The sequence below is a fragment of the Pogonomyrmex barbatus genome, unplaced genomic scaffold, assembly GCF_055798465.1.
Source record: "Pogonomyrmex barbatus isolate J1 unplaced genomic scaffold, ASM5579846v1 scaffold11, whole genome shotgun sequence".
NCBI lineage: Eukaryota > Metazoa > Arthropoda > Insecta > Hymenoptera > Formicidae > Pogonomyrmex > Pogonomyrmex barbatus.
The window spans coordinates 912,526-938,290 of NW_028297107.1; the positions used below are offsets into that span (position 1 = coordinate 912,526).

The window sequence follows — 25,765 nt, forward strand, 5'->3', positions numbered from 1 at the left end:
GAGAGAGAGAGAGAGAGAGAGAGAGAGAGAGGGAGAAAGAGAGACAGATAGATAGATAAATAGATAGATAGATAGATAGACAGAGAGAGAGAGAGAGAGAGAGAGAGAGAGAGAGAGAGAGAGAGAGAGAGAGAGAGAGAGAGAGAGAGAGAGAGAGAGAGAGAGAGAGAGAGGCGATTTCCACGAGGAAAAGAAGGCGCGCGGCCGCGCGCGTTTGGATCGCAACATCGTATCGCAATATCGAAAGGGGAGCGATTGCACGAAGGACTCCCGGGCTGTGTGCCCGCACTTGTGAACCGCTTCGAATCACTCGAGCGTCCGGATGCTGGTAATCTACAGGATCTTGTAGGATGCGTCGTCTTTTGTTTTTCTTATCGCAGGAAATGTCAGAGATTCCGAGATTTCTGCTTTAAGGAAACGCTCCGATAAAATCGGACGTTTTTACGACAAAGTCAAATATCGTGTATCGTGTAAAACGACGACGTGGGACGACTATCTTAGAAACATTTTATAATACAATAAGCGAGCCTATCTCTCTCTACGACTTTCCTTTAAATCAAACGAAATAATATGAATATATTTACAAAAGCAACATAAATCTGTATAACATTACTGTTACTGAATTTAAATTCGGTTGTGACATTTTTTCTTCTTATTTTTTTTTTTACCTGAGAGTAACGAAATTGCGAAGGTTTTTCATTCTGAGAAAATATCGTTACGTAGACAATATATAATTGTATTAGTTGCTTCAGTTGTATTCTTATATTCCCGGAAATTACAAAAAGACATAAAAGTCATACAGGGATGTAAAAATGACATTTTATGTCTCTCTGACTCAACGCAGGATATACCGAAACTATCGTGCCGCTTGTCGCCTTAACGATGTTTCCTTAGAAAAATCGAGTCTATCTTCTGATACTCACTCAGAAAAAATTTAAGGAAATTTATCAAGATCCCATTGATAAACCCCATTGGTAATCGGTTTTAATGTACTTAATTAACAGAGCTATCGATCTTCCGGGGATTTTTATTTTCGACGATTACGAATCGTCTTGGGACAATGAAGTGGCTGAGATCTGATTCCTGTCGTGGCGACATGCCACGACATGCCAGCGTCCATCACCAGCGTCCGTTCTTCTAGGAAACCGAAACGAGGGAGAGCCATCCAGTTCCGCGAAAAAAAAGTATGCTTGGTATAAGACTACTGCAAGAGATATGGCGGAAGCGGCTAAATGCTTAAACGCTCGAAAGCCAGGCTTAAATGCCGCTGATTGCAGTAGGAGGGAAATGAGAGGTTGCACGATGGATGGACGACGATACGTAATTCCGTATGTCCATTCTTGAAGGCGGCGGTCAGCGACGGCACTCTAGTTGGTACTCTAGTATCGAATACTCGTCGCATACTTGTCGCATGGAAGAAAAACCTCTCTCTCTCTCTCTCTCTCTCTCTCTCTCTCTCTCTCTCTCTCTCTCTCTCCCTCTCTCCCTTTCTCCGAGTAATCGAGACCACGCGAGATCAATTTTTGACAGGCTCGATTTAGCTCTATTTATTAGCATTAAGAAAAGACTCGATACATTATGTTATTATATTTTCGCATCTTGTTCCATTCGTTATATCGTTAAGGGATACCGATTGATGACTCAACATTGAAAAATGTAGTGTTTCATTAAGACTAACCACTCGACTTATTCCGTTTGTAATAACTTATAACTTTTCTTTTCTGCGTTACAAATATATAATTAAGATATAATTATTAATTTATATTGCGGTTTATGTATGATTTTATTAAGAGAACACGCGAATGTTCTCTCGTTATGAAATTGGATGGACATATAGAATCTTCGAATAACAAAACTGATGTGAGTTCAAGAGGGTAAGTTTTCAGGGAGGGAAAATTATTTTAATTTTCGGATAATTTTTATCAAAATTTAAGTTAATATAAACAAATATATGTAAAAACATTTCTGCATATGTAACTTATTTTTTTACAGAAAGAAATTTTACTATTTGATTGTATCACTGATTTGGAGACTTTGTAGAACTGAGAGTGATTTTACAAGTAACAATTTATTTGAAGTTTTACTTTAGACATGATAAGTTAACAAAATTCTTTTTGGAAATTGAATTAAAAGCTAAAGTGTTTATCAAGTGTTCAGACATGAATTTTGATTTCTAAAAATGGATGATAATATTTGTTCAATCATCACTTAAACATGTAAGATTAAAGATTACATCTGAACGAAATTGTTCTATACTCTCGTGAAGTTTATTTCTAGTTTCTTTTGTCTTTGTTTTATTTAAAAAGAAAAAAAAAGGATAAAAAATGTAGCACGGAAAAACAATTTCGATAATTTGGATGAGCGTGAGAAAGGAGATGCGAAGACAATCTCGTGAATTGTTCTGGGAATTATCTTTGACATTTATAGATAAATTTGGGCAGTCTTTCATGGAGAAACGAGAGAAGATACTTAAACACATGGGATAGAGTGGCATATGGGACAGGATAAAAATTATCTTATTAGATAAGCCATCACGAGCGTAAAGTATCTGGTTGTAATGGCGACCCGTGTGAATGAAGAAAGTTAAAAGGAAAGTAAAAACACTAATGCAGGATCATCTTTTAAGGGCAAAAAATATTTTTAGGGATAAAATGGCTAATTCAAAATTTATTTTTCTCTCTTAATTTTTGATGATGTAAAGATAATAATTTATTTCTTTTTTTCGGATTCATCAATGTCTATCATCAGCAGAAATAAGATAGGTCGTTACACGCGTCTTTAACTATACTTTACAACAGTTTCTGAGAGAAAATAATAGTACTTATTATAATCATGTAATTTCTCATAATCATGTAATTTCTCATAAAGAGATGCATGATAAAAGCATGTGTATTCAAAGTATAGTTAATTGTTACAGTATTTACCATTGTAACAAGACAGTGACTAGACGACAATAAAATTGTCATTATAAATTTGTAATGTATGAGTTAAGTTACTATTTGTTAGTAACCTGAAGAAACTGGCTATTCATCGTCTTAGTCGTTTTGTTATCTTAATCTCTATTTTATATATTGTGTTTACAATACGCGAAATGAATTTTTGAGAGCTCGATTTATTCTATTTGTTAGCATCAAGAGAAAAGATATTCAATATATTATGTTATTACATTATTACATCTTGTTCCATTCATTACATCGTTAAAGGATATCGATTGATGACTCAATTTTTGAAGAATGTAGTTTCATTAGAAGTGTAAACCCCCTGATGAGCGCACGCTTTTGAGTAAGAAAATACTTTTAACACCCTAAATCTGTCAAAGGAAGCTCAAAGGTATCACACGAAAAGAATTTTGCCCGAAACATTTTCCCTTTTGAAGAATTCCGATGATGAGATGTTTCTTTTATGATTCACTTCATATCTTCATTTAGTTTCACTTGAGCAAGAGAAGATACTACATATTTTAGTGCGACAACGAGCTTTCCGTCTCTCTCTCTCTCTCTCTCTCTCTCTCTCTCTCTCTCTCTCTCTCTCTCTCTCTCTCTCTCTCTCTCTCTCCCCCCCCCTCTCTCTCTCTCTTTCTGCTTCTCTCTTTCTATATATATGTTCTCCGCCGATTTCTGCGAAGAAACGAGTAACGGTAAAAAAAGCTGGACCTTCTCGTGGCGGGTCTTCTACAAGACAGAAGAGGATACGCCGTTCCCGCGCGGTAGGTGGTCCACTGGTGGAGGACGAGCGCTTCGTGGGGCCTCAACTCGATTCCTCTCTCAGGAGCGCGTTTTCGAAAGAGGTGAGGATGAGGGCGGGGCGCAAAGGGTCCGGAGGGACCTGAGGGAAGATGAGGGATGGTAAATTCTACCCTGTATCGAGAACTGGCTGGCTCGTAAGCGTTTCCGGTGACTACGCAGTTTCGCGATAGATGGACGCAAAAAGCGATGCCGCGGCAGAGACGGCAGCACCAGCAGCAGCAACAGCAACAGCAGCAGCAGCAGCAGCGGGAAAAGACAAAAGAAGTGAAATTGGTACGAGGATGGATAAGGAAAGGTGAGAGGGTATGTGGAGGACGTCAGGTATACGAAGGTCGTTAGCTCGAAGAAAAATTAGCCGTTTGTCGGAGGCTCTGCTCCGGAGATGGGTCAATCAGATACGAAAACACTTGTCGAGGCCCAGGGCATTGTAGCCGACGAGGTAACAGGCCACTACAAAAGATTGTAGACACAGGTATATCGTCCTAATGACCCAGCCCAAAAATTCAAACCTTTGCCGGGGGGTCCGAGAGAGAGAGAGAGAGAGAGAGAGAGAGGGGGGGGCTTCCTCATGTCATTTCGTATTCTGTAAAACGCACATGATCCCTACAGCGTTTGTTTCGTGGGCATCAGCGGGGGGTCGAGACTTACTTTTACTTGAAGATCTAATGGCTTTCATAATATCCATATTGCATTCCTTATTGAGATATTGAAGTATTGTTTTCACTTGCAAGCAATAATAATGTGACTCCTGCGTACAGTGACAGAACTCGAAAATATCACCGACGTGATGTGTTCTATAGAATATTGTTATCGATGCGGCGCGATAATTTATGGAATTCGGATAATTTTACTATTCAAAAGCTTTAATAATTCTTAAATATTCAATATATCCCTATTTTCTGAATGAATAATCGACTGTGACCGATTGCTCATAATAAAAACTAATGATTCATACATGACGAAAATCTGTATAATGAAATTTCTTGAACTGTGAATGCGGACACTTAGTGTGCGGATGAGAAGATTTAAGTATACCGATAAGAGAAAAAGCAAAAGAAAGAGATCTTAAAAAGGATTTAAATTTTTACCCGAAATTTAAAAATGTCGGCACAACTTTCGCGACGGATTAGTTCTGGACATTGTCCAAATGACATTGCAGTGGAAGGGTGAGAAGGGGGAAGGGGTTCCAAAGTGACAGCACTCAGGCTAAAGCCAAGTGGAGAATCGTGTCCGGCACACAGGTTCCGATCAGTCAGGGGCGTGGTCGTAAACTTTAATGCCCACCCGTGTATATATTCTAAAGGCCACCTCGACCTCTCGGTTCGTTCATCCGCCATCGATATGTGGCTTTCTCTCCTTCATTCTCCTCTCTCTCCCTCTTCTCTCTTCTTTCTTCTCTCTTCTCTCCCTCCCCTTCTTTCGATCCTCTCTCTCTCTCTCTCTCTCTCTCTCTCTCTCTCTCTCTCTCTCTCTCTCTCTCTCTCTCTCTTCCTCTCTTAGCATTCTGTGTTCCCTTTCCGGTTTTCAGGGCGAGAAACACACCGGACCTACTTGCCGCCCAAATCAAGATAGAGCAGCCGGCTATAAAACGCAAATGGGGTTATTGGCCCGAGCCTTTAAGACCGGTAATAGATTTTCATGTCGGCGCGGCAGCCGTTTTAGCACACCGCGATCTTTGCTTTTTCGGCCGTTCGCGAATTTCACGGTCGACTTTATAATACGATGCATTAATCATATCGGCGTCTCTCCCAAATCGAGAGACCGTACTTGCCGCGATGTAATTGATTAATCGCTCAGTATCGAGGTCCTCATCGGATTTTGCTTCCCGGAAAATCGCTAATGCTATTTATGGACCGTATTTGTTTTTTTTCGCAATTTCGGAGCGCGGTTTACGATGGCTCTTTGCACCCCACAAATTAGTTTTTAGTGCGGAGTAGGAAGATAGTCATCAATGACTGTCAGTAGGTTTGTTTGTATGAGCCGCACGTTCACGACTACATCTGGCACTCGGCCAGCGTAGCTATCGAGCCGTGAATTGAAACAGTCGCAATTATCTGCGTTACGTGGCGCACAATAAGCTCACGTGGCGCACAACTTTTTGTAGTAGATTAAACGAATTGTACCCTAGCTATTTAAATTGTCAATTTTTATATTAATCTGATTTTTTTCTTACGCAAATCCCAAATTCGCAAAAGTTTGATATTGGATTTTTCGTTAATACGAAAGTACAAAGGTATATCAATAAACTTGTTGTTTACTCTATTTAACACTTGTACTTTTACTTTACTTAATATTGAATATAAAATCATTGAAATATATGAACGCGCACACAAGGCTAGATTCATTTTTTTATAATTTTTTAAGATAAAAAAATTACAGCTTATTTGTTATATTGTTACAACGAATCTTACGTGTCATATATTCTTAGAATTAGGTTATATTAATTTAGGTATAATAATTATTATATATAAATTCCAGATTTGTATTTCTAAATTTATCGGTATATGCTTGGTAGAAATATCAACGTATTAATAATATTTATGCCCTAATTTTTCTTTAGATGAGAAAAGATAGGTCATAATCTAAGTGTGTCGTACGTTAATTAATAAAAGAATAAAAATTTCGTTAAAATCCGCTTTATTATTTTTCTGTTTTCAAAAACTGATAATTTTTTGAACGATTTGAAAACTATTTAATGTTTAAATTTAATTCTTACATATGTAATATTTACGTAACATATATACATAACATTACATACGTACATACATTACATACTTTTTTGAAAAATAATTATATGTTTTTTTCACTTCATCATTTCATTACTCTATGCATAAAACTATCAAGATACCATTATCGAAAAATAAATCATTTGAGATAGTTTATTTTTAAAATGTTTATAATTAATCATTAGAAATATTTTATATTTTATAATTTTATTTAAGAAAATGGTAGTGATCTTTACATGATCTTCAAATGACTAAACCAGCAACATTATCGTATGTGCCTTTTTGAAATACTTTTATCTATGTCAAAGACTTTTATCTATGTCATATTTTTGTGTCAAGATTACGAAATACAGCTGTTTCTTCATTAAAATGAGACACGTTATATATATTTAGAATTGATATGTTGAGTTTCAAAATTATTTTATTATTGATTCGATTATTGATTATTTTATTTATATTTTATATATGTATATTTTTAAATTATTTGATACTTTAATAACTCAAAGTCTTCTTTTAAATTATTAATTCCTTTTTTGCTGCTCATTTCAGAAAATATTGGTGACCAAAGTCATAAATAAAAAAATTTTTGTTACAAGTTAGAAAAAAAATCAATTATAAATATTCTTTTTTTATAAATATGTTAGAAATCATATTATAATTAACCTCTTTATAAGCTAAATCTATTGGTGTTTTCCAAACAAAGTAAATATAAAAAATATGTTCCTTTTATAAATTTTGATACTTTTTATCGCTAGTATATTCTTAAATTTAATTCGGATAAAACATTTATTGAAATTAGAATAAAATAATATAATATTAGTATGCTTAATTAATTCTAATTCTGACCCATTATGTTTATCCTAAAGTAAATCAAAGTTGAAAATCTCGAACGTGATAAGCTAATCCTCATTGTCGAATTACGCGCAACAGATAAGAACTCGTCAAGATTCCAGAATCCAACTCGGTAGAATCGATCTGTCAAACCACGCATGAATGAAACATCTGTCACCATCTGGCGTGCGTGCCACGTGGCTCGCCTGGCTGGATTTCATTCAAGCGAAAAGCAACGATGGTAGTAGTCCAAGAGCCAAAGTAGCGAAAAAAATATATACGCGCTTGTTCCAAATATACGCCTTTGCCTTTGCCACAAAGTTCTTTCAAACGTTCTATATAATTCTCAAATCTTCCATCCCGTTTTTTCTAACGAAAAAAAAAAACGCACGCGGGACGTTCGCGCAATCGCAATCGAAGTTGCGTTAAATATCCGGCGGTGTATATATCGATTAAGCTCGCTTCTGCGAGACGTGGAGTTTTGGTCGGGTGGCAGCACAAGTCGGTGGCCGACGGGAAATACGCGGTTAGGTGGTCTACCTGCTCCACCTTCGTATGACGTTCGCTCGCGTTCGTTTGCGCTCGTACGTCAGTCCATTCTCGACAGTTCTCCTCGACGATCGACATTCCGGCATTCCGGAGGCACGAAGTCATCTGGACATCTCGGCACCACGGGGCACTCGTTTTGACGTAAGCCGAACCTTCGTATCTCTCGGTTACTTCCCTCCAGCCGGCGCCCTTCGCCGCTTGTGTTACCTAAATACCTAAATATCGTTTTTTTTTTTTTTTTTTTTTTTTCGCATGAGGGAAAATCCCTCTGCTCCGAACTGACTACCGTCGGACTACTCTCGCCGAACTTTCACCGCGGATCTCTCGCGAGCGATTTTCCGCTGCCTCCTTCATTACGCGGCCTTCGTCTTGTTTATCTGCGTTTATCTTCGTTCCTTACTGTACTTCTTCTCCTCCACGTATGTGTCTGTGTGAGTTGATGTCCTCTTTTTCGCACGCACACATGCGAGTTTCGGAGGAGAACATACGCATGGTATGTCGCAATTGTGTTGATTAAATGAGCGAGGCAAAAAATACACGGAAGGAAAAATGTTTGACAATTTCCGCAGTCGAGAGAAGATACATTTTGAATGTATACGAAATGAAGAAACGCGTACATAAAAAATGCAACATTCTAAATAGAATGAGATGTGCAGAATTGCATAATATGATATAAGTGTATTTAAAAAAAAAAGATCTATGTGTACGTACTAGATATTTGTTCTATGGGAAATATTTATTTATCTACCATCGTATAAACTGTCCATGCCGCAATATCTATTTTATCTATATAGTTTAGCTTTCATTTCCGCTTAATTTAAGTCTTTATTTTTTCCAAATTTTTAAGACTGAAAAACGATAAAAAATAAGATAAACCGAGATTAAAGTTGATACAAATGAAAATACATACTTCCGTTGCAAATGAAAATAAACAGAAGAAGATCATCTTAAAATTGTTTTTCTTAGATCTTGTTTCTCACTTTAACTTTTTCTTATTTTTCTTTTGTTCTAAAAATTAGAAAAAAAAAATAAAGAGAATAAATTAAACCGAGATAAAGTTAATTTAGAAAAAATGGCCAAAAAACATATATATCTCTGTTGCAGATGAAAATATAGACAATCGTCGATATTTCTTATGTCGGTTCTTGTTTTAATTTACTTTGTATTTTTTTCTCTGTTTTAAGAGTTAGGGAAAGATAACGAGAATAAATTAAACCGATAAAGAGATAAAATTAATTTGGAAGAAGAGGACAGGAAACATATCTAGGTTGTAGATGAAAGTGAAAGGGCGACGACATTTCTTATGTCAATTCTCATTTTAATTTCTTCTCTTTCTTTATCTTAAAAATTAAAAAAAAAAAAAAAAAAGAGATAAAGAGTGAGAATTAAACCGCTGTTAAAATTACTTTATATCGATAGAAGTGGACATTAAACAGTCGCATCGTCAACAAGCTCCCCGCTCTTATCTTCACTCGTAAGCCTTTTTTTATTTATTTATGCATTCACTCTGAATGTGTGCCGCGCGTCTACGTTTTATCTTAATGATCGATAAACGACCAATTCATTTATTACACCATTTCCGAGGTCTTTTACATCACCTCAGAGGTGATGCGTTTTCGTTCTAACGGCTGACGTGGCCGGCCATGCGCGCTTTCACGCGCGAAATTTCTACAGCCGTGGCGGCGTCACACCACATTTATTTTTTTTTTTTTTTTTTTTTTTTATTGACGTCGGCTCCGGATTTCCCGGGCTGCGGATCGCACACGTCACAGCATGACGCCACTCGCTCGCACATGTGCGCGCACACCCGAATCCCGCTGGCCTCTGCAGCTCTCAATCGTCCTCGATGTAACGAATTGATAACGCCGGGGTCTTTTTCTGCCGATTTCTCCTATCGCGCATTTCTTTCACACTTTCGATGCGTGCGATCGTAATCGTCGTCATCGGTCACGCTTTATCGAATCAAAGATAACGCGCAACTGACTGAGAAATATAAAGAGAAATTAAATAAATCTTAAATTAAATAAATCGATCGAACGAATAGCCGGTTTTCGAACGCGTGAAGTGAACGCTTTGCTTTTACTTCAACGTCTGAAGAAATGTATACTTTCAACTCCTATAGTTTCTATGGCAGATGATCTTGATTTCGTACAGCTCTGTTTATTTGTTTTTACTCGATTTCAGGAAAATGCAGTACCTTCTACCGCTATTTTTAGTAGCTTTGATAATACAAACGTCGGTCGCACCACCCGTCACGCAAGAAAAGAAGGATGGGGATCACAAGGACAAGGAGAACGAGGTCGACGACTCTGACGATTTGGTAGGTATATTTCTGGAATAATTCCTTCGATCTGGCTTCTAACATCATGAAACGTGCGTTTTTATAGGGAAATTCAGAGTATCAAATGGAGTACCACCGGTACCTAAAGGAAGTAATTCAGGCTTTGGAAAGTGATCCAGAGTTCCGGGCAAAGTTGGAAAAAGCCAATGAAGATGATATACGTGTAAGTGTCATATTAAGAATATATCATTTCACTTACATGTACGTCGTTTTCAATTGTGTTTTTTTTTTAGCTTAGTAGATGTTTTTTTAGCTTAGTAGATATTTTTGTACGTAGACGGGCAAGATAGCGCATGAGCTGCAATTCGTGGATCACAAAGTCAGGACGAAGTTGGACGAACTGAAACGAGAGGAATTAGAGAGGCTACGACATCTTGCCACCAAGGAGCATAATCTGATGAATGGTCTGGATTTGAATCATTTGAAGATAGCGGAGCATTTGGATCATTCAAACTCACATACGTTTGAGATAGACGATTTGAAGAAATTAATCGCCAAGGCAGGAGCAGTTTTTAAATCTATCTCTGGATTTGTAGGAAATACTGAGAGGAGACTGAGTTTGAAATGGATTTTTGTTTTTAAACATGTTGATAATATTATTTTAAAACATTGCAGACCACAAAAGATTTGGCAGATGCTGATAAACGAAGACGTCAGCAGTTTAAAGAATATGAAATGCAGAAGAAATTTGAGGAGGAGCAAAAGATGAAGGGTAATACCGGTAACAAAATGCAACGCTTTTAAGCTTGCTTATTTACGAACATATAAATATACTAAGCTACTATAATTAGTAATCTCCTTTTGTTGTATATATTAATGAATAATTGACATAATTGTTATTTATAGTTGTTATTTTTGAAATTAACATGTTTTATTTTTGGAAGGTATGAAGGAGGAAGAAAGGAAGAAATACGAAGAAGAATTAGAAGCGATGAAGAAAAAACACAAAGATCACAAACCTGTAAGTTGAAAAATATATATATTTAGGCTCTTTTACTATACTTTCTTTTCTAAGAAATAATATGCATTCGCAGTTGCATCATCCCGGTAGCAAACAACAGCTGGAGGAAGTATGGGAGAAGCAAGACCATATGGAAGATCAAGAATTCGATCCCAAAACATTCTTTTATCTTCACGGTAAGAAAAATCAATTGGTATTATTACCTAAAAAAATGATCTTTTTACACATATACAATTATAAATCAATTCAGATTTGGATGGCAATGGTTTCTGGGACCAGGACGAAGTAAAGGCTCTATTCTTGAAGGAATTGGATAAACTTTACACCGAAGGCGCACCAGAAGATGACATCTATGAAAGACGTGAAGAAATGGAAAGAATGAGAGAACACGTGTTTAATGAAGCTGATCTTAATCACGATGGCCTCATAAGGTATATATTTGAAAAACGATTAAAATTTGCATTCAGAATTTTTTTTTTTTATAATAATCAAATATACTACTCTGCGTTCATTGCAGTTATCAAGAATTTTTAGAACAAACAAAGAAGCCTGACTTCCAGCAAGATGAAGGATGGCAGGGATTGGATGAACAACAAATTTATTCTCAGCAAGAATACGAAGCTTTCCAGAGACATAGGCAGGAAGAAATCGAGAAAATGGTCGCCAAAGGAATGGTGAGCAATTAGTTGTCAAGTTTAATCTGGCACTTAAAAATCAAATAGAGTAATCGTATTTATCGAGTTGTGTATCTCAGTAATTGTAATTACTGTATTAAGTAATTACAGGATTAAATTCTTGCATATATCAAGATTTTATTTTATTTTTGTATATTACTCTTATATAGACTTTGAATGCTACCTAAATGATTTTATTTTTCGCTTCCATATACATATCTTCGATAGCATGTTCGAGATAAAAATAGAACTTTTACTTTATTGCTTTTTCAACCAAAAGACCATTTATCGTAGACGTCATTATGCGCGACTGTGTAATTACTAGCACGACAAGCGTGTTTTATAAGCTGCTCAACTACTGCGTAGGCATTATCGCTATCGCTTTGACTAAAAGACGTCTCATCAAGTAGTGATTAGAGTAATTAACTTAGCTTGTGCACTTTCTGTTGTTGTTGTTAGTTACCACCACCCCCTGACACTGCACATCTACCTGTCCAACACGAACAGGTGAGTAATTGCAAAACCATGAAGCATTTTGCAAATTCTAGTCTCAGCGAACTTGCGATTATTTTCTCTTAATGTTAAACTTTTTTTTATTGTTTCGTAGTTTCCACCGCAATATCAGCAACAGTATCATCCGCAACAGGTGCATCCATCGCAGCAGCAGTATCCCGCACAGATACCGCAGCAACCAGTAGCTGGTCATGTGCCACAACAACAATATCAGGTGCCGCCACAACAACCCTATCAACCTCAAGTTCCACCACCTCATCATTATCCCGGCCAGATTCCGCAGCAACAACAATACCAGGCGCAACAACCACAATATCAAGTGCCAGTAGCGCAACATCAATTCCAGGCTCAACAACCTCAGCAACAGTATCAAGGACAATCTCAACAAGCGCAGCAACAATTCCAAGGCCAGCCTCAGCAGACTCAGCAACGGGCGCAGATCCAGCCTCAGCAGAATCAGCAGCAAACGCAGCAGCAACAAATGCAGAATCAAGTGCCACAGAATACTCAGGATAATATTTCATCGAGCAGTCAAGGTGCTGCACAAGCCAATCACAATCTTCCACAGCAACAAGATTTGAAAATTCCCGCTCAACAACAATCTCACCAGAACAGTATACCAAACGTGCAAAAAGTGTAGATAACGCGATGCGGCGATTAAATAGTTAACAAAAATGTTTTTAGCTCGTTTCTTTTTAAAGAATAGATCGGTTAAAATTAAACCGAGCAGTTTTTAGTTCTCTAATTAAAGAGGCTATACAAGACTTTTCTTAAAAAAATTTATTTCAGAACAATGCAATCGAGACGTAGACATTTATATAAAAAATACTGATGGTAATTTTACCATTTGCATTGTTTTAATGCCTTTGTTTGCAGCCATATTCAGTTATTGACACACAGTGACACAATGAAAATGTGAATATATCCTTTTGCGTTATACATTGAAATAACTTTATTCTTTGATAATTAATTAAATGAATTGACTGAGTAGTCTTCTCTATTAATTGATTAAGATTTTTAATCTACGATTTAAAGAAATAATTATGGAATGTTATTAATTTATGCCATAGTGACAGGTGAAAAAATTAATTTATTTTAACATATACTACGGGAAAATAAAAGAACGATGATTCGTTTCTAATAACTTAATATGATTGTTGTCAGGAAACAGGTCTTAATTTCATAATGTTATGTTAAATCTTTTTCAGATCACGGAATTTATTCAATGCATTGTTCTCAATGTCAATAATATCTGTTATTGTTTCCAGGAAATTATTACTTTGTCACTATTTCTTTAGTCGATTGAAAATTCAGAATTATTTATCTTGTATAAAATTGCTCAGTACTAAATAAATGTTTTCCGAAAATGCATTACTTTGTTAGAAATCCATCGTATTATTTTACCGATTATGTCGCTCTATATTATCTTATGATATATACGATGTGTATCTGATACATGCAAAATTCGACCGAGACCCAGTGTGTGTTTTTAAATTATTTTTTTATGACCGATAAAAGTTCTTAACAATTAATATATTATCGAGATGAGAATAGTTCCATTATGAATTAGATCGGCATAGTTTTACTAAGATTCAACGAAATTTAAGAAGGCAAAAGCGAAGATTGGAGGACAGGTATGGAAAGAGACACACACGTTTCGTTTCTCATATTTATTTGTTATTGCATACTGTTTATGTTAGTATATTACTTAGGTATACGTGCCAAGTAGCAACTTAAATGTATGATTGCGTGATTCATCTGTTTGTTCCACCCGTCAAGCGCGCGGATAGGTAGGTTGGTAGGTAGGTTGTTAGGTAGGTTGATGGGTAGGTAGGTAGGTAGGTAGGTAATGTAAGTTGCTTACTCCACTATATATAGGGTGTATTTATAAGTATAGCATACCTCGGTAGAACGTCATCTTACGAACTAGTCGGTAATAAATAAAAGTTGGGACCGGGTTTGGAGAAGGATCTGGGAAGGAGGAGGAAGGGGGAGAACGCGTTTAATAATGGGCGAACGATTCTGCGTTTCTGCGTCCGTGACTAAAGCAAATTGTGCACGAGGCGTTTTTACGTCTTCGCACACCTTTTTTCTTTTCTTTTTTTTTTTTCTTTTCTTTTTTCTTTTTTTTTCGAAGTAAATCGGGAACGAACGTCGTTTCACGAGTCCTCGTCACGGCTACATCTCGCGTTGTTATCACGCGTTGTTCTTATCTCGATATAATCTATCGGTACGGGCGACTTATCCAAACGGAATTGGGCTACCTACTGAAAGGAAATACTTGCATGTGTGCTCGTTTCTCATTTTTTTTTTTTTTTTCCTTAAAGGCGAAAAATAAAACGATAGTAACTCTACAAAATATTGCCGTTCGCCGTTCGTCATCGCACACGACGAGTGCGACGAGCGCGCTTATAATCGATAATAACGATTCCGCCAGCCACTGTCTCGATTAAATCGTCGAAGACTATGCCTTCGTATAATACTCCGCGTTACGCGATGGATACGAGAAAATATCAAATTCTTAAATTGTTAACGTAATAATTGTTTACTATAGTATACGTTCCTTCCAATAATCTTTTTAAAATTATATTCGTAAATATAATCTCTACGTTACAAATTTGTCATTTTAAATAAATTTCTAAACTATAATTATAAATATACAATGCTTACTAAAGATTTGTCGTTCTTCTATTTAGACTTTTAAACCGTAATTGTAAATACTTGCTTAAATATCTTAAAATAGCGTTTTCGATCGCGATGAATTTCGATCGGGATTAACGTACGTTGTCCCGCACTCGCTTTTTTCATTCTTTTTTTTTTTTTTTCAACGCTTGCATCCTATGTGCATCTCGTTTCAGGATGCGCACGTATGACGTCATCAGCCCCCGAATGAAAACCCACTGCAATCGAAAACGCTTAAATAGCTCATAATAGGCTTCTCGTATCTATCGTATAAAGATTAAAAAGATAGCCACGCTTATTGGAGGTGGAGTAAATGTAAAATTATCAAAATTATCAAATTATCAAAGCGCGATCGTGATCTCTCGCCCGGGAAATTAAAAAGAAATTCCTAGCTATGTAAGGCGGCAAGAGAGAGAGAAATTATTTCGAAGCGTATATTATATATATATATATATATATATATATATAAATCGTTATCCAACTAATTCAATTATAAATATTCTCGCAGATGTGCGCGTCGCACATTTGTGACTTTCGCGATTGAATCGAGACAATGCTGAAAGAGGATCGAGAGCTCACCGAGAGTTCACTTGGGCATAAAGAAAAACTGAGCTTCCGAGAAGGAGAGAGAGAGAGAGAGCCCTCTTTCCTCGTCGAAAGACGCCCGCGGTCACGCGGTTCGCTCCATCACCTCCGAATCATACGAGCGGAAGGAAATTGAAATAAAATCCGGATTTCTCTTAGGCTACTTAAACGGAAGTCTCAACGAGAACTCCTTGAGAAATAAATATGTTACATGTTACAGTGATAACGATGAACCTTGCCGTACATGCTGCTCCTCCTCTATTTACAGTAAAGACAAACAATCTCGTATGTCCCCTCGGCTTCTTGAATAATGTAAATGTCGAGTATGTGTGTGTGTGTGTGTGTGTGTGTGTGTGTGTGTGTGTGTGTGTGTGTGCGTGTGTGCGCATGTATACGTGTATGTATATCGTGTTCTGCGTGTACGTGTGTAATAGGTATGTGTTACTCGGGCTCGTGTACGATTAAATAACCGGAACTCTGAAAATTGTGCGATCCTATTGCTCTCGACTAATAGTCCTCGCGAAAAAGAAAGATGCCACATCTAAGTTGTCCCTTAATTGTTAACTATAAGTAGAGAAACGGAAACGCGGCGTGTTATCATTTTCGCGTGGCCCCGACGACGACGCTGGAGACTCCGGCTCGCGCGATCGCGCGTTTCCTTGCATTTCTGCCGGAGCGCGATTTCAGCGCGATCACGCGAGCCTTGGGACCCTTTTCCGGGGGCGGGAAAGAAGACACCGTCATCTCGGCCACACGTCCTGTAAAACTAGTCGTAAATCGTGTGTACGGAGACTACTTATGTTCTGTTTTATAGTCGGCTGTCGCTGTTCGCTGTGCAATTTGCTTTCTTGCTGATTCTTCCTTTTTTTTTTTTGTTTTTTTCTCCCACCACCCAATACCGCGGCAATAACGACGATCAAAGGAAAGATTTCACACGTGCGTGGAACGAAAGCTCTTGCCGATCGATTTCCGCATGCGTGAAACTCATAGATCGCCCGTCTCGCGTATCGACGGTTGCACTTTCGTAAGACGTTTGAATTTTTTTCTTTTTTTTTTACTCTCTTAAAATGAGCGATTAATTTTCCTCAATTGCTTTATCGAAATCTCTGATTAATGTTTATTTCTTTATTATTATTAACATAGATTTATTTTAATCTCCGGTTTAACTTACTTTTCATCTTTTCTTTTTTTTTTATCCTAAGAATTGGGAAAAGTTAAAGAGTAAATTAAGCCGAGATTAAAATCAATAGACATTGATAGAAATGGACGTAAACGCCAGTTTGAATTTCTCTCTTTCAAAAAATATTATTGGATTGAATTTTTTGGCCTCGCCTCATCCTCGAATTGATTTCATTCTTCAAAGGAAAAAAACCGAGGAGTTGCCAATCGGTGCGATTCCATCGATAAATGAGACAGCGCGTCCGCGAGTTGAAACTGAATTGGCTCTTACTAAAGTAATGCCAGAGTCACGCACGTCCGTCCTTTTTGTGTCGGCCCGACAAAAACCCTACGAGCTACTTCATCCTCTCTCGATTCTAAAGCCTTCAGCCTTTATAGTTCGCCTAGCGCAAAACTCTGACCGTGAACTTTTTTGTTTTGTCCTCGACGACGTTCGGAAAACAAAAAGAACCGCGGCCTCTATCTCGCTTTATCTCTCTCTCGCTCGTTCGCGCTCTCTCGCTCTTTCTCTCTTTCGCAATAAAACGCACTCAGCCTCAGTATAATCCTACAGCGTCAATATATCAATTTTTTTTATATATATATATATATTTATATATATATATATAATATACTTTTTTTCTCATATATATATATTCACTTTGTGTTCTATATCAATAATAGCGTATTAGATACTTTTTTTTGTTCACTTACGTCTTAGGTATGTAATATAGGTATATTCTTTTTTTTTTCTTCACCATCTGTTCACAGATACATATATGTATATATCAAAATGTGGAAACGAAAGGATCCTCTCGAAATAGCCGTTCTCCGTTCGGTCGGTCAGCTGTTCCGCTTTCATTTTTTTTTTTTTTCTACGCTCTTTCCCTCCTACCTAAAATGCGTCGACTTTATTTGCTTTGCCGGGAAACTAAAAAGGAAAACATTTCGAGAATATGCCATTCAGGGTATTACCTGTGTGGATTGATCCAAAACACAAATTTTGTCGGGTAGTTTGTTGCTTCGGACATTCACTCTGACACGCACACACAGAATTCATAGATACGTTGCGTTATTCGACATAGGAGAGTTCGCCGGTTAACTGAATATTTCGCTCATTGCGTTTTTTTTTTTTTTTTGCATATAGATAGACCGGAAAATCTCGAAAAGGGGATTTCCCTCTTCGCGAATAGTTCAGGAACGGCCGAAAAATTTTGTATTGAAAAATGGCGCGACTGCAAATTTATATCGACCATCAAATCCGGGCCGATTTGTATTTAAGGATTATATACACTGAATTTAGAAAAAATGGAACGCTCTGCACGTTTGTAGCGCCAATTGTAATTTAAGAATTAAATAAACATCTCGAATTTCAATGGAAAAGAATTAATAAGAACGCAACGGTGTATACAGGGGTATTATAGAAATACATAGAGACGTTTCTTTCCCGAGATAATTAATTTTTGACTTCTTCATTTAAATTAATCGAGAATAAAGTTATAAAATTCATAACGAGCGCCGTGGAAGAAATGAAATTTTCAACTCTCGTAGCAAGCGAAGCGGCGTGTCAAACTTACACAACATATCTATAAACAGCATCACACGAATAATGCATTCAGCAGAATTTCGAATGACTTTTCTCGTCGCTTAGTCAAGTGGTCACGGTCTACGGGACACTTAAATTTTTTTTTTGGAAGGCACTTACTACTTTTTTTTCTTTTTATACAATATTTAATTTTAAACTCTTCCGCATTCGTTCTCTCTCTCTCTCTCTCTTTCTCTCTTTCTCTCTCTCTCTCTCTCTCTCTCTCTTCCCCACGCTCTCGCGACCTCGTGTACTCTCCCTTTCTCTCGCCTTTCCCCCCCCCCCTCTCTCTTCCCTCTTGCACCTGAATTTTTCGCGATTTGGCTTGCGCTTCCCTACTAAATTTCGGTTCCCCGTTCGCGCGCAACCCTCCTTTTTCCCCCCCCCCCCCTCTCTTTTATCTTGTCGCCGCACGTCTCGCGCGAATTTACGTTTGAACACATTAATGCCTAAATGGTAAATAGAATTCGCGCTTTCCGAATTTCTCGCCGAAATGAAAAACGTGGTCGATTGAAGTCTCGCAACGCGTATACTAATAATAAATCGCCGTACGTGTCGCCTCGCGACACCGTCGAGTTTTTTTCGCACGCAAAAGTCGTTTGTATCAAGAATAACATGTTACTTTTTTTTCCCCCTTTATTTTTGACTTGCCCGATGTTTTGTCTCTTAGTTCGCCCTCTCAGACACGTGCTACGATCGCGCGATCCCCCCCTCTCTCTCTCTCTCTCTCTTTCCCTCCTTCTCCTTTCCTTTCTCTATCCTGAAATATCCTGGCTGCATGAGCGTGGCGCGAGAATCAATTTTTTTTTTCTTCTGCTTGCGATTTTGTTTTACCCTCTCTTCCGTAAAGTTTTCCAGACAAACGGATAACACGGATGGCTCGTTTCGCCAAAAGCCTCGTACGAGCAAAAGCGAAAAGCGATGATCTTTCCCTTTCACCGAAGGCCACTTCGAATTTTTTTGTTTATTTTTTACACTTACAAGGAGTCTCTTTCTCTCTCTCTCTCTCTCTCTCTTGCTCGCTCATTCTCTCTTTTTCACTCTCACTATCATTCTCTCACATTCTTCCTTTCTCTCTCTCCCGAACCAACGTGCCGATGTTAGAATTTTCAGAAAATTCCATTTTCGCGGCAGCATATACATATAGCATTAAACTATTTGAAAAATTACTAGTCTGTTTATAGCGATAATCAAACGAGGATTTTCATATTAACATCATCGAAAGATGATATTTTGCGATAATCAAATCTGAAGATGGTTGGATCGAATTTAGCACAGACGATCAATTACAAGACCAATATATTCTATTACCAATATATTCTAATCTCGCACAATTTTGTAACCGATTTGTAACGATGTTATAATAAAAATTGTCTTGTTAGTGATAGCGGTCAAATGGAGGATCACCGAAGTATTAGCACCGAAAGGCGATACCTCGCGATAATCAAATAACACTTGACGAATCGTCTGAATTTAGCAAATTTTAGCAAATTGACTGATTATGACCTTCAATAAATTCTACTAGTGCATAAATTCCGCTCAATTTCGCACGGTATTAAAAATACCTCAACCACCTTAACTTGGTCGGCACGAGGCTCGTTCATCGATTGTCGAGGGCTCGGGATCCCTTTGCGGAATCCACGCGCGACGTGTGTAAAATTTTGAAAAATAGCACGATCTTTCGAAAGGAGAACACGTATACGAGTTTTTCTCTCGGTCCATTCGCTCTCTCTCCCGTCCCGTACTTGCATTCACGCTCGCACATTCACGCTCGCACATTCACAGGCTCGTATTCGCAGGTTCGCAATCTCGCATCGATGCACATACACTCGTGGTTCACCGAACTCACCGAAATTTCGACACGGTCTGTCGTGTCGAGCCACAGTTTCTCGTCCCTAATCCCTAAACCTTATAATTTTTATACTTGGCATACCCCAAATATGGCAGGAAGGCAATCATTATACTTAATAACTTTATAGCGATCATCTCGGCCTAGAGAGTGTGCTCGCTTTATAAGCCGTTGAATTTGTTTTTCTCCGTCTCTAAATACTTTGTCGTACTTTTTTCCCTCTTTCGCTCTTTCTTCTGTCTCTCTCTCTCTCTCTCTCTCTTTAATTCTTTTTTGCTCGTTTTGCTTGCTTGGTAGACAATCATAGTGAATTTTGTACATCTCCCTTACTTATCGAGCTTAGATCGATGAGTCGTCGCTTACTGCCTGGCGTCGAAAGGATAGTATTCTTGCACAAAGCGTCGCGGATAGAATTGAGATTTCTAGTTTCCTCAATTGAGAGATTCATACATAAAAGCGCAAGACTTAGTCTTTTAGGATGTTATATATATAAAAAAATTATTTATATTAGATTCACATAAACAATTGAAAACCAGATCTATTTTTCTAAAAGAAAGATTTACATTTCTTAGAATGATTTACAGAAATATGAGAACGAGAGAATTCGCGATCTCTCTAATTTATTACTTTCACGTTATTATTATATATATATATATATATATATTGCTAATAAGAGAAACCTTACTCTTATAATCTTAAATAATTTCAAGCAAATCTTTCGCGACACCTAAAAATTAGGACATATCACAAACTGATCCATGACACGTTGTGTAAGGACTCGATAATACAACGTGCAACTTCGTTCGAGGCGGCTTACTCTTTCTCGTCGGTATCCGTCTCGAATAATCAATCATTCGGCAGTAGGCGACCCCTTACGAGTTATTATACATTTGGCATTAAAAGTACAGTTATCGTATATGCGTAGGTATAAATTTCGAGTGTGTATCTTGTGTGTACGGCGCGCTCGTGTATATCAGTGTATGTATATGTCCATATGTGTGTACGCGTGTGGCGTGTATGTGTGTGTGTATGTGTGTGGGGTTTTTCTTTTACCTTTATTACATGTACATAGTCTGTACGACACGACGATGACACGACTATCTAGATTGGAAAAAGGTGGCGGCGCGCTCGCGAGGCGCCGACGACCCAATAGCTATAATATGTTTGCTAGAAGAAGGTTTTTATTTCTTTCTCGCTCTCCCATTTCTCCGCGTCTCTGCCCTCTTGACGAAAGATCGGCCGAGCGATCTTCGTCTAGGACGAACCGCTATCGTCGCTCGATCGTCCTTCCTCGAAGCTGAGCCAGGCGAGAACACTCTCGACACTCGCTTGTCTCGCGTCCGCACTCTGTGTATCCGTCAATTATTCTTTCTCTCTCTTTTTTTTTTTTTTTGATTATAAGCCTCTCTTCCTCTTTCTCTCTAACATCCCTCTAAGATATTCGTATGCACAGTACATCGCGCTCGCGTACAACGTTCGGAGTCGCGTATGCATTATATATGTATATTATAAACTCTCCCGCGAGGAGGTGAAGTGAATCAGACAGAGCTCGATCCTTCGCCGAAAGCCTATCGATCCGCATCACCGACCCTCCTCACTCGCTGACGATCACGAAGAGAGAGAGATCCTCCTCGGGGTCATCGACGCTCCTCCCGCTTCCACGTTCGACGATCCTGCAACGGCTGACGTCGTCGTCTCTCTTCTTCGTCCCGCAGCCACCTAAATGGCTTACTATTCGCAGCGCGAATCCGTGAGCGGCTCGAGCTTCACTGGGATCTTGTCCTTGTCCTTGAGACCATGGGGGCTCTTCACCAAATCGGCGATGTCCTCCTGGAAGAGAGTCTCCGGGCGTGGACTGACGAAGCTTCGCGCCGGCTTGTACGTCATGCCGCTCACGCCGATGCCGACTTCCACGCTGCTGGGTATGTGACCCGCCGGGTCCATCAGCGGGCCCAACGGGCTCGCCAGAGGACTCTCCATCGGGCTCTCGGGCGGTCCGCCCGAGCCCGGGCTTGCTAGGCCGAGATTCAACGGGGAATTGCCGTTGTTGCCGGCGCTACCACCGAGGCCACTCACGTTGCTGTTATTGTTGTTGTGGTGTTGGCTGGCCTGCATCGCTGCCTGTAGATTCGATGACAGACTGGTGGACAGGCTCGTCGACAGATTCGTCGCCATCATGTCGTGCTGCTGCGAGTGCGCCGCTGCCACCATACTGCACATTTGATGTCGCAGACCTGGAGAAATGGTAAAGACAAGACGAGATTAAAATCTTGAAACGCATAAAGTTGCCTCATCAATAATATCTGGGACGAGGGAGAAATCCGGCTCTGCATTTTTCAGAATTTCGATATAGTTGATAGAATTCTGAATTTTTCATATATACTTTCGAAAGGAAAGTCATAAAATACAAATAATATAGAAATTTGTTTAGAAATACTAGAAACATTTTAACATTTTTCATTTTTAAATAATTTTTTTCATCTACAAGAAGAATTTATAGAGGGTAGTTACACAAAAATAGAGAAATTCCTGCAGATTTCTGATGCATTGCAAGTATATATATATATATATATATAAAAAGACGCAAAATACCCCAGAGTGCAGATTATTTCGCGGAATCAAGGCTTCAGGAATATTGGCTGCATTTTAATAAAAAAACGATCAAATGTTTCGGCTACTCCTAGAGCGTCGCCGATTTTGAGAGAGGAAAAGGAAAGAAGAAAACGAAAGAAGAAAAGCGAGAAATAGTTTGCATTTGGTGTTGCAGTTACCTTGAGCGACCGCCGCGACCGCAGCCGCGGCTGCCGCACCCGGGCTAACCGCGCCTTCCGGACCATTGCAAGCGGCGTAGTTCGCCAGGCTGGGATACATCGTGGTCGGCTCCTCCTTGACGATGTGGGGCGAGTGCCCATCGCGGAACACCACCGCGCGAATCACGCCGCGAATATGCTCGTCCGGCCAGACGCCCAGCAGGATCCTCTGCGGTCTTCCTCGTCCCTTTGGACGCAAATCTACAAATAAGAGGGAAGGAAAGGGGAACGAGGGAGAAAGATTCATTTCACTGCAAATCATGCTCTACGAATCGTATGCCGCTTATTTTCTCCGGCGCTTTATATCATTTGAGAATCGCGAGAATCTATGACTTCCAATTGAAATGACGGAATTAAATTTGAATGGAACAGGCAAGAATTTTCCTTGTCGGAAAGTCACTTATCGATGAACAAATCTCAGCGACGAAGGCCTTGCACTAAATAAAAATATTAAAATAATTCAATAACTCTTAAGAAAATAATTTAAAAATTATCCGCTCGTTAAGTAATTAATAAATAACGCTTTAAAAATAGCTTTAATCACTGTTTTAAGAGATACAAATTAATGATGCGTAACTAAGCATTCTTATTAGATGTTAGTCCAGTTGTAACTACAGCGTTTACGAGAGCAGAATTGATTTAGATCATCTTCTCGATTGGTCACGATACCGTCGCGGTTCATTACGCGATTTCCTCGCGTGTGTTTGATTAATCGTAACATCTTAGAAACGTCTTAGGAATCACGATCAGACGTCGAACGTACGGTAATTTCAGGCTCGATTTTCATATCTCACCTTAAGCTTATGAGAGATAAAAAAATACAGAGATAAAATATACCTTTTTTATATATTTTTGAGATGTAAACTGTGGTTTTTCTGTAGCTGATTTTATTTTCCAGAAGACTGTAAAAGTTCTACATGAATTTTTTCTCCTTTACGAGATCACTCATCGTCGCGGCTTCTGGCGGTATATTCTGGCGTTACGCTGGTCTACCGCATCTCGATATCAATTTTCGATGAGTGTGATCTGGCCCTCGTCACTGAGGAACATTGCTATTTCGCGGTGTTTACGTCAGAAAATGCCAAGTGAAAATGTATAGTACTCACCGGCCCCGCCGTCGGCGCTGGGACCCAGCATGTTGTGCACTCGATTCGCGTACAGGACGAACGTCGGGTAGGGGATATCGTATTTCCTGAAAGATAGAAGCGGGGATCACAATTGTGAGTTGTAGCTTACAATTATTATAATTAATATAATTTATATCTCGCTTCACTACTACGTCGTATCTTACATTACGCATTACGTCTCTTAATTAACTTTAGCTGTCCCTATCCCGCCCGTTCGTATTTTAATGCTATTTTATGTTTATCCCATTTCATTGCGTATTTCATTTTAATTTATATTAATTTTATTATACCGACGGAGAATGAAAGATTCAACGGAACATATTTGAATGCATGGCGATGGAAATTATGCAATCTCTCGAAATTATGCAATCGCGCAGGGGAATACGTTGGCGATGACGTTGCGCGTTTAACGAAGTAACGTAGAAAGCTCCTCGCGAGGAGCAACGCGAGAATCGCTTATCTTGTACTCCACCTGTGCAATATTATCGTTGTATGTATCTCGTAGCCTCATTAGCTCGTACAATTTGAAATATATCAACGACGATTAACAAAGAAAAGAAAAGAAAAGGAAAAAAAAAAAACGAAGCATTCTTGGCGGTTGAAATAAAAATTTGTAAAATAGCATCGTATCGCGGCGGAAGGCATTAGGAAAGCATTATCGATCGTCGAATCGATTATCGTAAAAATTATCGCTCGCGGCTCGTAAAGTCGCGCTTTATTGAGTCGCTTTGTACGCGAATTAAAAGAAATCCCTTTAACGGCGAGTCGACGTTGTTACGCAAACGTGATACAGGCTTTACGACGTCCGCGCGCAAATAATTTTAAAGCAGCCGCTTTGAGCAGCAGCAGATCGGGCGATTATTTAGCATGATTCAGGCACGGCGATAAGGTATGCCTGATATGCGGGATAATTTCCAGGAATTTTTCATTGCGTAATAACCCGGCTCTATTGTACGCGCCGCATCATAAGACATTTATATAACAATTTTAACTATTTACTCGGTACATTGCATGAGTTGGCGCGCGGAGGAAACAACGGCGCGGCATAAACTCGCATAAAATATTTATCTTTCGCGTATCATTTATTAACAGTAGCAAGAACACGCCGCTTCGCGAGACGAACTCTTGGGATAAGCAATTAAAATAATTCTTTAATTTTTATATTAACGCATTTCATCATTCGGCGTTAATATTAAATGTCGCGTACCGAAGTTTTATGCAACTGGCGCGGGGAGTATATTATTAATTTTATTATTGGTTCCACCGGCGCGCGATACATGCGCAGTATATCCCGTCGTATGCGGAAAATGATTGCGACTAAATTAATTATTTTTGCAATATACATCGCGGAGACATTTCGATATATTTTTTAAATTAACGCGTTTTCTATCAGCCGATATTAATATATTACGCGTAATATAGTGAAAAAGTGCAATTAAATGAGATAAATAATAATTTTTATAAAACGCGATGGAAACGTTGAAATATTTTTAAGATTAATTAATAATATGTGTCTATTAATATTAATATATTACACGCGATAGACGGACCATATTGCGCGTAGTATTTATTTTTATCGTGACATTTTTTTCACAGACTATTCCTTCGCTTGTCGATCTTGCCGAGTG

General features: G+C 38.5%; 2 protein-coding genes across 6 annotated transcripts in view; one reads left to right on the forward strand and one right to left on the reverse strand.

Moving 5' to 3' along the window:
- The first annotated feature begins 7,791 nt into the window (after nt 1-7,791).
- Nucleotides 7,792-13,712, forward strand: NUCB1 (Nucleobindin 1). Of its 3 annotated transcripts, none has more exons than XM_011632186.3 (11): nt 7,793-7,993; nt 10,037-10,172; nt 10,240-10,356; nt 10,471-10,692; nt 10,809-10,914; nt 11,078-11,154; nt 11,228-11,330; nt 11,405-11,585; nt 11,672-11,828; nt 12,288-12,335; nt 12,436-13,712. In XM_011632186.3, the coding sequence occupies exons 2-11, from the start codon at nt 10,041-10,043 to the stop codon at nt 12,979-12,981; spliced, it is 1,689 nt and encodes a 562-aa protein (XP_011630488.2). In that variant the 5' UTR covers nt 7,793-7,993; nt 10,037-10,040; the 3' UTR covers nt 12,982-13,712. The 3 variants fall into 3 exon arrangements, with proteins under 3 accessions (XP_011630490.2, XP_011630488.2, XP_011630489.2); XM_011632187.3 differs by having other exon boundaries at nt 10,809-10,905; XM_011632188.3 differs by lacking the exon at nt 12,288-12,335 and having other exon boundaries at nt 7,792-7,993.
- A 284-nt stretch (nt 13,713-13,996) lies between these two features.
- The window catches only part of LOC105422703 (protein bric-a-brac 1), a 368,722-nt gene continuing 356,953 nt past the window's right edge, over nt 13,997-25,765 (reverse strand). For all 3 annotated transcript variants that reach the window (XM_089071328.1, XM_089071329.1, XM_089071327.1), the window contains 3 exons: nt 24,117-24,202; nt 22,972-23,211; nt 13,997-22,434 (listed from right to left, as the gene is read on the reverse strand). In XM_089071328.1, coding sequence (XP_088927454.1) covers nt 21,932-22,434; nt 22,972-23,211; nt 24,117-24,202 — 829 coding nt within the window. In that variant the 3' untranslated portion in view covers nt 13,997-21,931. The remainder of the gene's footprint in view (nt 22,435-22,971; nt 23,212-24,116; nt 24,203-25,765) is intronic.